The sequence below is a fragment of the Manihot esculenta genome, chromosome 18 (assembly GCF_001659605.2).
Source record: "Manihot esculenta cultivar AM560-2 chromosome 18, M.esculenta_v8, whole genome shotgun sequence".
NCBI classification, from domain to species: domain Eukaryota; kingdom Viridiplantae; phylum Streptophyta; class Magnoliopsida; order Malpighiales; family Euphorbiaceae; genus Manihot; species Manihot esculenta.
In genome coordinates this window covers 6,628,921-6,641,567 of record NC_035178.2, presented here as the reverse complement: position 1 = coordinate 6,641,567, position 12,647 = coordinate 6,628,921, and the positions used below count along the sequence as shown (strand labels likewise).

At 32.1% G+C, this 12,647-nt stretch overlaps 1 protein-coding gene across 1 annotated transcript; it reads left to right on the top strand.

Moving 5' to 3' along the window:
• The first annotated feature begins 6,186 nt into the window (after positions 1-6,186).
• LOC110608196 (phosphatidylinositol 4-phosphate 5-kinase 1) lies at positions 6,187-11,245 on the top strand. Its single transcript, XM_021747408.2, has 8 exons — positions 6,187-7,647; positions 7,811-7,975; positions 8,193-8,358; positions 8,549-8,659; positions 8,748-8,941; positions 9,029-9,159; positions 9,263-9,356; positions 9,917-11,245. The coding sequence occupies exons 1-8, from the start codon at positions 6,467-6,469 to the stop codon at positions 10,224-10,226; spliced, it is 2,352 nt and encodes a 783-aa protein (XP_021603100.2). The 5' UTR covers positions 6,187-6,466; the 3' UTR covers positions 10,227-11,245.
• The last annotated feature ends 1,402 nt before the right edge of the window (positions 11,246-12,647 follow it).

Here is a 12,647-nt window from a genome sequence, read left to right as displayed (position 1 = left end):
CTTTTAATTAAAAAGAAAATTAAATTATTTTTAAAAAATAATTATCAAAATCTCCAAGTGTCCAAGCACTTGTTTTAAAAGTTTATAAAATTTAATTAATTTATAAATTACTACAAATCCCAATACTAATGATTTAGTAGTATTTTTTTTACACCTTTTTCACCAAACAAAGTGAGAGACATAAGAGTTAGTGAAAGAGGAAAAAACATCATGACTAGCACGTTACGAAATTCATAAACCCTAATTGATTATTGTTTTTGGTTGACAGTTGCTCACCATTCTAGTTTGTCTGGTTACTAGAAAAAGCAAGTTTCAGCACTTTAATCCAAAACCAAAGACAACATTGTTGGTAACTGGTTTCAATTTTTGAGGATTTGGTCCAAAAACATGGTTGCTAAAATATGCAAAAATAACTTTGGATTTAAGCTTAGGCCAAGTAGAAAAATTTCTAGTTTCAGCAATGATGTTTTTATCACTTCTCCTTACATCATGCGTGGTACTCTTACCAGACAAATTACAAATTCCAGCTGGACAATCCACTCATATTTTTTTACTGCTATTTAATTCCTGTTAAATTGTTAGTTTCTACTGTATTTTTCAAAAAATAAATAAATACTACTCATATTTTTTAAAATTTAACTAAAAGGTCTCCTCAATAAGTTTTACAATTATTATCATTAGTATATAAATTTAGAAATAAATTTAATTAAATTTTTATATTTTTCATCAAAGTTAAATAAAATCAATTTTAAATTAATTAAATCTCTATATTTTCATTAAAAATTAAATAAATTTTAATATAATATAATATTACTTTTTATAATTTAAAAAATTAAAAATTTAAAAATATATAAATATAATAAATAATTTTTAAAATTATAAAAAATATTTATTGTAATTTTGAAAGCATAAGAACTAATTAATTTGTTTTGTCGTATTACTCGAACTATCTAGTAATGTTTTTTTTTTCTCAATTATATACTCACCGGGTGATTTCAAACCATGAAATGTTGATATCACTAAAATGCATATATTTATTTAAAAAATAACTAACGATAATCTTCAGGGTTTTCTATTTTATTTTAAAAGTATATTTTTATTATTTATGTAAATCTTATTTACTTGTCAGTTTGACTATATTCGGTAATTTTAATTATGTTAATAATTATTATTTATATTGGCCCACAAATTTAATTTGGTGGTAAGTGCGTATGAGTAAATTTGAGAGGTTTGTTTTACTTCCCTAATTCCAATCTCAATTTTAAAAAATTGTTAACTATATTAGTAATATGTGAATATTTAAATGTTAAAAAATATTTTTTATAATTTTTTTCTAAAGATATATAAATTCTTTAAATGATGGAAGATACAATTCAAATTACATAAATCTAAAATAGAAAATAAATTCTATAATTTAAGTTTACAAAAGAAACAAGCTTTGTAATTTAAGTTCACCAAAGAAAAGGAAATAAAATAATCACAAAAATTCTATAGTTATGAGATTTTTCATCATTTCACCGTTACTTCGATAATTTCAAATTTTATGTTGTCTGTGTATAAATAATTTATTGATTACCATTGATACAAAGAAAATATACTAAAAAAAGACAATTATGAAATAAAAAGCAACCGTGGTTAGTGGCTAAAAATCTCAAAACAGAGAGTAATACAAACCACCAAGAAAGTACAACTGTTGTTATTTTGTATCAAATAAAAATGATTAACAAATAAAGTACAAAAGAGTAGGATCTTAAATTGAAGAAAAAGAGCTCAGAAGGCATAGAGAGCATCTAGCCCATGCAACCAAGTAAATTAGATCCGAAGAGAAAGATTGAAACGGCCATGAAAGAAATGCCTTTGAGCCATTGTAGAGGAGGATAGTGGACAAAGCTTCATCAAATTGTATCTAGGTCACCTTAGAGGCATGCAAGCTATAGAGAGTACTCATCCGTGATAGCCACCGGGCAAAAAAAAAATTAAAATCCTCTTAAGGATTGGAGTCCAAGAGAATTAGACTAACAGAAACAAGAAAACCCTCACATATAAGCTATAGGCATCCAAAAAAAAACCAGAAAAAAAATAAACAGAAACCAAATCCAACAAATAAGGAAAAATAAAATTCACCCAGAAGGGAGGACAAATCCACGATATGGATGGAAAAAAAGAGAACCTCCATTGTGTGAATGGGTAGGGAAAATCGCAAGATTGGCTATAATTATGAGATTTTCTATCGTTTCACCACCACCATCATGACTTCAAATCTTATGTTGTCTATGTATAAACAATTTGTTGATTACCATTGATATAAAGATAATATACTAAAGAATAGGCAATCATGGAGTAAGAAGCAAACTAGCCAAAAATCTCAAAACCGATAGCAATATAAACCGTCGTTTTTTTGTATCAAATAAAAAAATAACAAATAAAGTATAAAAGAGTAGAACATTAAATTGGAAAAAAAAAAAACTCAAAAGGCATAAAGAGTATTGGGTCCATGCAATCAAGTAACTTGTGTATAGGGAGAAATATCGAAACGGCTATGAAAGAAATGCCTTTGAGCCATTGCAGAGAGAGGATAATGGGCAGAGCGTCTTCATCAAATTATATTGAGGTCACCTTAGAGGCATGCAAATTAGTATTGATTCCAAGCGATAGTCGCTGTACAAAAAAAAATTCTCTGAAGTTAGAGAACTAGACTAGTAGAAACAAGAAAACCCTCATAGATAAGCTCATAAGCATCCCAATGAAAAATCGGGAAAAAAAAAAAAACTAAATCCAACAAACAAGAAAAAACAAAATTCACCAAGGAGGAAGGCAAATTCACTACACGGATGGGAAATAAGAGAGCCTTCATTGTGCGAATGAGCAGGGAAAGCTGCAAGATCGGCTATAGCTATGAGATTCTCCATCATTTCACCACCACTATCGTGACTTCAAACCTTATGTTGTCTAGATATAAACAATTTGTTGATTACCATTGATACAAAGACAATATACTAAATAATAGGCAATCATGGAGTAAGAAGCAACCATGGTTGGCAGCCAAAAATCTCAAAATATATAGCAATACAAACCACCAAAAAAATACCACCATTGTTACTTTGTATAAAATAATAAAAAAAAACAAATAAAGTACAAAAAATTATGACCTTAAATTGGAAAAAAACTAAAAACTAAAAAGGCACAAAGGGTATCATGCCCACGTAATCAAGTAAATTGGGTCTAGGGAGAAAGATGGCATCGGCCATAAAAAAAAAATGCCTTTGAGCCATTGTAGAGGGAGGATAGTGGATAGAGCGTTTTCACCGGATTGTATTGAGGTCACCTTAGAGACATGCAATCCCATATTGATTCCAAGCGATAGCCGCTGGAAAAGAAATTTGAAATCCTCTTAAGAATCTGAGTACTAAGAGAACTAGACTAATAGAAATAAGAAAATCATTATAAATAAGCTCATAGACATTAAAAAAAATCGAAAATAAAAACAAAAAGAAATCAAATCGAACAAATAAGGAAAAATAAAATCCACCCAGGAAGTAGGGCAAATTCACGACATAGATGGGAAAGAAAAGAGCCTTCTTTGTGCGAATTTGTAGGAGAAGTAACAATATCGATAACAAAAAATACTATATTATTAAAAGAAAAAACAAAAAACATGAGAAAAATCCCTCTCTGATTTTTAGAGGAGATAAATTTTTTCTAATAACAAGTTTTAGTATTTTTATAAAAAAAAATTACTAGTTCATCTATGGAAAAATTTATTATTTAATTTTTTAATATTAAAAAATATATTAAAATATTTATAATATTTTAAAAAATTTATTAATTAATTTTACCATTAAATATATTACTATTTAAATTTTATAATTTAAAAAAAATAAATTAATCTCTATGTTAATCATATTTTAATTTTATTTATAATATTTAACGGTTAAAATTAATAAATAAGATATTAGTAGATTTTTAAAATATTATAAATATTATAATATATTTTTTAAAACTAAAAGGTTAATTAATAAATCTTTTTCGTATTCTACAAACTAAGAAATAATTGTTCTTTTTATAATTAACTCGTTTAGCGATTAAATGCTAACATTTATAAAACACTAATTTAAAGGAAGGTTATCCAACGGGCATTTCATGTAAGATTGCACGTACAATCACAAATCATATAATTAAGATTAAGGTGGATGGCAATATAAACATAATTTAGATCCTTCTTCACATGTGTACCACCATTTAATAAATTATTTTCAATAATATTATTATATATTTAGAATAATTAGGAAGTAGAAAGATAATATTCCATAGTTCACACTCATTACATAAGGAAAAATAATTGTCTAACATCATCAAATATTTCAGATTCTGTTCTAATTATTTTAAGGCTCTTCCTAAAACCCCAGTTGTATTACATTATCTGTCTACCAAAAAATAATTTGGATTCTCTAGTTAAAAAATAAAATAAAATAAATTAAGGATTCGTCAAACATTGTCGCCAAACATACACTCTTGATAATGTCCCAAAACAGGTAATGTCATTTATTTTGGATTATGAAATTAATAAATAACTGAAAGAAGGGGGACGGTGGGGAGTTATAAAAAGGAGGAGAATCGTCAAACATGGTCCAGGAGGAAATAAATGAAAGAAAAAGTGGGCAGTTGTGTAATTAAAGGAAAAAAAGGGCAAAAGTGAAAATTACGAGGATATTACGTAACGATAGCCTTCATGCGGGGATTCCGTCACGTCACGACGAAACCAGAGGAGGGAGAGGCGTCTTGTTTCGTTGCATACAGTTTTTGCCAGTTAGGCCTACGCGAGATAGTTCATTATAGACAAAAAGAGAGGGCATAGTCGTCATTGTCTAATTTAAAATTATAGTGATAACAAGTTTTTTTTTGGTTGTGCATGAATAAAAAAGTGAAGTTTAGTCCCAGTTTGTTTTATTAATAATATTTTTATTATTTAAAGGATTCAAAAAAAATTAAATAATCGATTATATTTCTAATTAAAAAAAATTATATTCTAAAATTAAATTATTTAAAGAATACAATTTTTTTAAAATTTTAAAAAATAACCTTTTTCTAAAAATAAAATCATTTCTTACTTTTTGAAAATTTTATTAAAATTTTTATATTTCTTTATCCTACAATTTTTATTTATTTTTTAATATTTTAAAATTATTATTATTTTTTTATTTTATACAATAATAATATATAATTAACTATTTTAATTTTATTATGCAAAATTAAATATCATTAATAATTTTTATTTTTTTCTGAAATAAAAATTAAAAATTAAAAAAAATAAAATCAGATACGTTTTAGATTTATTTATTATCAGATTAAATTAATAATTATATATATATAACTTGAAATTTTAAAGTTTAATTCTATAAACGGTGTTTATAAAATATTTAAATATTATGATTAAATAAAAATTTTAATTAATTTTTAAAAAAGTTGAAATTCAAATAAATAATATATATTATTTCATATTGCTCAATTAAGCTGAGGGTTTTCTGACTATTATTAAATTTTTATTCAGTTGAAAGAGGCAAATCTGTAGGGGATGGTCCATATTTGATATTACTGTACTTTTTTCTTTATTAATTATGATATGTTTGTTTAATCTGCTTGTTTGATTTAATTATTAAAAAAATATTATTTACCGTACCTCAATCTCCTATTAAAAAATAATATGTATTTAAAAAATATTATATATACACATATATAAAATATATTATTAAAATAAACAAAGTAATATAACTAGTATAAAAGTGAAATTAAATATTATGAAAAATAATAGTATAAACTTAATAAATATTTAAAATTAAATTTGTTTATATTTTATTACTTTCTCAAGTTTAAAAAATATGTTTATTATTATATTATTTTAATCAATGTGTTTGGGATCGAAAGATTAGTAAAGCTTAATGATTCTTAAATTTATTTTATATGAAATGGAGTTTGTTAAAACGAGAAAAAATAAATTTGGGATGGGATAAGATGCGGAGTTGTGTATGTACGCTCAAAGTAAGCAGCAATGTTCACAAGGAAAGGCCGGCTCATTACTTCAATATATCTCCATCCTTCGTAATTTTCATTTTTTTTAAAAAAATAATAATAATTACTATTTTTTATTTTTATGTTTAATTTCTTTCAGCGTTTCTATTATTCTCTCTCTCTACAGTGTCCTGTTTGTTTTGTTGGGGTTCGAAGGATTCCCACCTATTTCCCCAAACGCAAAGCACTAAAGAGAGAAAGTGAAGTTTAGAGAGAAAAAAGAAGGAAACCTACAGAGGAAATTTCTAGAGAGAGAAACACCCAAAACCCGCCGGAAAATGCCCTTTCCTTTCTCTCCGGCTTTTCCATTTCTACCGCCCAAAACTTAGGAGCTCAGTAAATGCAGCAATGAAGATATAGAAACAGCAGCCACACAGAGAGAGTATTTTATGTGCCAAAAATGCGTGAGGGACGTCTTGTTGATGAGCAGAGTGACGTCGTTTCCAGTGCTAAGAAGAAGAAATCAGGAGAAGGGGACAGGGTAGATAAGGTTCTAGTTCTAGTGGCGGACAAGGATAGCTCAAAATCGCATCCACTGGTTGTATCTCGTCCGCCGCAACCTATAGTCGTTAACCGTGCTCGATCCCAGTCCGCCAACCGCAGAGTCACGCCCACCAACACTATTGCCACCGCACAAGTCGATAACGGCTTCTCCACTGCTGTGGAGAAGCTTCTCCCCAACGGTGATCTCTACATCGGGTCATTCTCGGGAAACGCGCCGCACGGATCGGGGAAGTACCTCTGGACTGACGGGTGCATGTACGAAGGAGAGTGGCGCCGGGGAAAAGCATCGGGTAAGGGGAAGTTCTCTTGGCCGTCAGGTGCTACATTTGAAGGAGAATTCAAGTCGGGTCGGATGGAAGGGTTCGGTACATTTATCGGATCCGACGGAGACACCTACCGTGGATCCTGGAGCTCCGATCGTAAACATGGGTACGGCCAGAAACGGTACGCCAATGGGGATTTCTACGAGGGAACGTGGAAGAAGAATCTCCAGGACGGGAAGGGAAGATACGTGTGGAAAAATGGGAATGTGTACGACGGTGAATGGAAAAATGGTGTCATTTCAGGGAGAGGGGTTTTGATGTGGGCGAATGGAAATCGCTACGATGGGCAATGGGAAAATGGAGTACCAAAGGGAAATGGTATTTTTACATGGCCAGATAGGAGTTGTTATATCGGTACCTGGAACAGCAATAAAGATACTCAGGAATTGAATGGGACTTTCTATCCTGGGAATGGCAAGGAACATGGCTTGAAAGGGAGCGAGAGCGATTTAGTCTTGCCGGCCACGGTGACGAGGAAGAGATCGTCGGTGGATGGGGCCAGAGGTAGTAACATGAATTTTCCGAGGATATGCATATGGGAGAGTGACGGTGAGGCTGGGGATATTACTTGTGATATTATTGATACTGTCGAGGCTTCTATGATTTATAGGGATGGGTTGGATCGGGATGGGATTCGGCAATTTCGAAGAGGGTCGTGTTGTTTTAATGGTGCAGAGGTGAAGAAGCCTGGAGAGACGATTTCTAAAGGGCATAAAAACTACGATTTGATGCTTAATCTGCAATTGGGTATCCGGTAAATATGTTTTTATTACCTTTTTTTTTTTGAAAAAGAAAATTTGGGTTTCTGGATTTTAATCTGTATGGTGGACTCTGATTTGTGTCTGTTTGATTTTGTATGCGTGTATGGGTGCATTTTGGAGCTCGATTTGACTTTGTAATAGTGGTGTTGTATTTAGGTATTCTGTTGGGAAGCATGCCCAGATACGTAGGGACCTGAAGCCCAGCGATTTTGATCCGAAGGAAAAGTTCTGGACGAGGTTTCCGCCGGAAGGATCAAAGACTACACCTCCGCATCAGTCCGTGGAGTTTCGGTGGAAGGATTACTGTCCCGTGGTCTTTAGGTATCATATATGTCTATATTTGTCTGGTTATAGGTTCTTTTACAATTTATGCTGTGTTTTTGCATGGCTTCAAGTTTTAATTGATGTGATTGGATCTGAATGTTCATCAATTCTGTTGGAATAGATAGGATATTTCTTTTTCTTTTCTTTTTTTCCCTTTTATTCTATGGTTGTAACTCGAATCTATTGCTTTCCCTTTTTTCTCTTGCTGATTTAGGCATTTGAGGGAGCATTTCCAAATTGATACTGCTGATTACATGCTAGCCATCTGTGGAAATGATGCCCTCAGAGAACTGTCTTCTCCAGGAAAGAGTGGAAGCTTCTTTTACCTTACTCAGGATGACAGATTTATGATCAAAACAGTAAAGAAATCAGAAGTCAAGGTTAGTTGTGCACTTCATTGACTTCTTTTTATTAAATTTGAAGTGGTTGAAGGCGAGGAATTATTCCAGTGGAGCATAAAGGGGCAATTATTAAATTGCTTGTCTTGGTTTCTTAGCACTCGCTCAACTAAATAAGATATTTGAAACATGGTCAATTGCATGGTTTTGAAGAGTGTTTATCTGTGGTTAGGTGCTAATAAGGATGCTTCCCAGTTATTACCAGCATGTTTGTCGGTATGAGAAGTCACTGGTGACCAAGTTCTTCGGTGTGCATTGTGTTAAACCAATTGGGGGACAGAAGGTATATGGTGAAATGTTTAGTTGTCCAAAGTTTTATTCATTTGAAACATTATTCACATATCTGATCACATGTTATTCTTGAAACTCAGACCCGTTTCATTGTGATGGGCAATTTGTTCTGCTCTGAGTATAGAATACATAGGAGATTTGACCTAAAAGGATCCTCCCATGGCCGCACAACAGATAAGCCTGAGGGTGAGATTGATGAAACCACAACTCTGAAGGACCTGGATCTCAATTTTATGTTTCGTCTTCAACGAAATTGGTACCAGGAGCTTATTAAGTAAGCGCAGAGGATTTAAATTATTTTTACTGGTTGGCATTTGGCTCCTCCTGCAATTTCAAAACCATGGGTGTTGATAATGTGCAGGCAAATTAATAGAGATTGTGAATTTTTGGAAGCTGAGAGAATTATGGATTATAGTCTATTGGTTGGCCTTCACTTCCGTGATGATAGTACTTGTGACAAAATGGGGTTGTCACCATTTATTTTGCGCTCTGGTAATTAATTAAGCATTATCCTTAATGGATTACCAATATGTCAGTCTCACTGGAAAATTTTTTTCAAGCAATATTATGCTGATTAGATGCACGTCTTATTCAGGGAATAAGGATTCTTATCAAAATGAAAAGTTCATGCGTGGCTGCCGCTTCCTTGAGGCAGAGCTACAGGACAGAGATAGGATTTTATCTGGCCGGTATTTATCTTCTTCCTTCTGGTTTTAGCTCATAAGTTACTTTTGCGGCAACATTGAGAAAAGAAAAGTGCTTCTGCTGAATCAATTGTTGACTCATAAATATCATATAATTGACAATTGCAAAAATATGCTGTCAAGTGTTGGTTTTTGCATTATACTTTAATGGCTTGTTTTTTATGCAATATATTTGTGGGGTTCATACTAGATTGTGGTCCTATGCCTTACTGGGTAAGAGGCAATGCTTATTTGTCATTTGTTTTGGCTGAATGTGTCCATGTTTTGAATTTTCAGGCATATATGTTGCTTAGTTTTTTGCTGGTTCCCTTCCAATAATCCGTGGTGGAAATTCTCATCTGCAGGATTTTGCAGATGAGGTTATTAGGCATAAATAGTGCTTAAATGGTTTTGAAAATACCCCGTTATGATTTTTGATGATTTGTTTTATGTTTTGTGTCATTTCGCATTGAAAGTATTTCCATTGTCTGAAAATTAGAATTTTAGTTATAATTGTGGATTAGCTGTAATTATGAGGTCATTTGAAATAAATGTGGGTTTTGCAGGAAATCTCTGATAAGGTTAGGAGCAAACATGCCGGCAAGAGCAGAAAGGATGGCTCGGAGGAGTGATTTTGATCAGTACACCCCTGGTGGGATTAGCCATTTGACCCCTTCTAGAAGCGGTGAGATATATGAAGTAGTCCTTTATTTTGGGATCATTGATATCTTACAAGACTATGATATTAGCAAGAAGTTGGAGCATGCCTACAAATCCTTACAAGCTGATCCTACCTCAATTTCGGCTGTGGATCCAAAACACTATTCAAAGAGATTCAGGGATTTCCTTGGGAGAATATTTGTAGAAGAAAGGTAGCAACAGGAATGAAGTTGCAATTAGAAACTTGTCCGTTACAAAAAAGAAAGTGATTTTGCTTGAATCTGAGTGCTCCCTTTCAAGGACTACACTGTAAATGGCAATAGATTGAGCAATTAATTTATCGGGCTGATATCAAGCCACTGCAGATGTGGTAGGAAGAGCTCTCAGTAGGTTTCTGAGGGTGTACTGGCTGAATTTTGAAGATCAGCTGCAGCTGGGAATATATTTTTGTAATACCAAGGGATGTGAATTATGAAGATTCAAAAGTTAGCTAGCTACAGGGAACAGGGAAAATATTTCTCTGATAGAAAGAAGATTCAGGAGGAGACTTGGAATAAGAAAGTGTACAGCTTAATAGAAGAGATAGGCAGCTGATGGAATTTCGTGAATTTTTTTTTCGTTTGGCGAGACTTTCGAAAAGAGAGATGTTTGAATCACCTTACAGGAGAGGAGAGCCATGGGATTTCTCTCTCTTTCTGTCCTTTTCCAACAGTTGTATATAAATGGGGGACTCTGTTGTATAGAAATGGGGTCATTGCTTTGCTTTTTACAGCGAAAGGGGAGGCGTTGGGCAGGAAGAGTTGAAACATGAAAAGCAGAGAAAGCAAGAGAAAGAGGCGCTGATATTTCTTCTTCTTTCTTTACTTTGTTTACCATCTCTCTATTTCTTTATTCTTATTGTTTTTTTTTTTTTTACTTGTTTCTTGGAATAGAATATTTAAACGAGAAATTGACTAGTAACGCATTTCTACTGTTATCTTTGCCTTTGGAAAACTGAGGGTAATTTGGTAAACCCATAAATGGGGTTTTAACTGAAGAGGTCCAAATGATGAAGATTATATTGCTTGCTTTTGGGACCTTCCATCATCTGGTTGCTCAATCAGTGGCGCTGGTATTTGGGGCAATTTCTCATTCGCCTTGGATCTACCTTTGATAGTGACTTTCTTCTAGTTTTCTAAGAAATACTGCGTGTAGATCTGATCTTCTATTCTATTGAAATTGTTGTTTATATTTTATTTTCACAATTTTATCATAAAAATTATTGTGGCAACATAAATTAAAACTTATCATGTTATCTCCTAATGAGAATTGCACAATCATTTTAGCTCCAACGTTTTTAAAATAAAATTGGGAGAAGCAAACATGTAATTTGACTTTAAAATAGTATCTTCTAAAAGGTGTTTTTAAAAAATTTAATATCCTAATTCGAATAAAGCTTTATTTTATGACTTGTTTGTAAATTAATTTAATAAAATTCTCTTTAACAATTTTAAATTTAAAATTATTTATCAGTAATTGCTACGCATAATGTATTTATCAAATATGGTATGATATTACTGATGTAATTTATGAAGGACCTGCAATCTTTTCTTTTCTTTTTTTCAACTTTTCATTTCTAATTGAGTTGGTTTGATCAAACCAAAGAAGAAACGTATTCCTTCTGCCTTAAAACCCATCCACTAAAGTAAGCATTGTAGTTTGTGGGATCCTAGCTATCGATCCCTTGGGGCCATATTGAATTAACGCTTCCAAAATCATCATACTCTAGCGTGTGGCCAGAACAAGAAGAGGATTGAGGTTAGCTTTTACGCAAGCTGCTTAGCTCTCTATAAATATGATTGAGTTTTTGGAGGGACCCATAGATAAAACCCAAATGCTTTGCCCAAACTTATTCGAAGAAGCTGGCTTGGATTGTTTTTGTTTCATGTAGCTGATGTTTTCACATCTCCTCTTTTGATTTTGCGCAAGTGGAATCTACAGGGCTTCTCTGCATTCGTCAGGGGAACAACATGATTGCAAGCTACCTCTTATCCCACTGCCTGAATCAAGGGTTTATGTAAATGAAAGGAGAATCCTCCAGACGTTGACTTGTGAGGTTAAAATACCTGAAAGAACTTGGAATCCATGCTTCCTACCTCAAATTTTACAAAATAGATTGTCTTTTACGTTCTATCTAATCACCAGCTCAAGCTCAACGATCTTTCTTCCTCTAAGCAAACTTCTCCATGACCAGGAAGGTTTCGGTCCTTTCTCAGCTCACGTAATATCTCTGTTGAAGGTAAATATATACCGTATAAATTTGCAACGATGCTTATTGTCGTTTTGACTACGCCTGCTTTTGGATCGAGGGAATATAAAAGGAGAAGAAAAATTAGAGAGGAAAATAACATTTATGTTCTGTTTTTTATATTTAATTGAAAAATTAAGAAAATTTTGAAAGAAAAAAAATTCATATTCCACTCATATTTTTTTAAATTACTAAAATATCAATGTATTTTATAGATTATTTTTAAAAATTGTAAGTTTATCATTCGAAAAACTATTTTCCCTCTAATATTTTATTCTCTCTATCCAAACACTACAATTGCCAATGCCATTATGCTGTACATATGCATGTACTCAGAGAGCTTAAGCTCA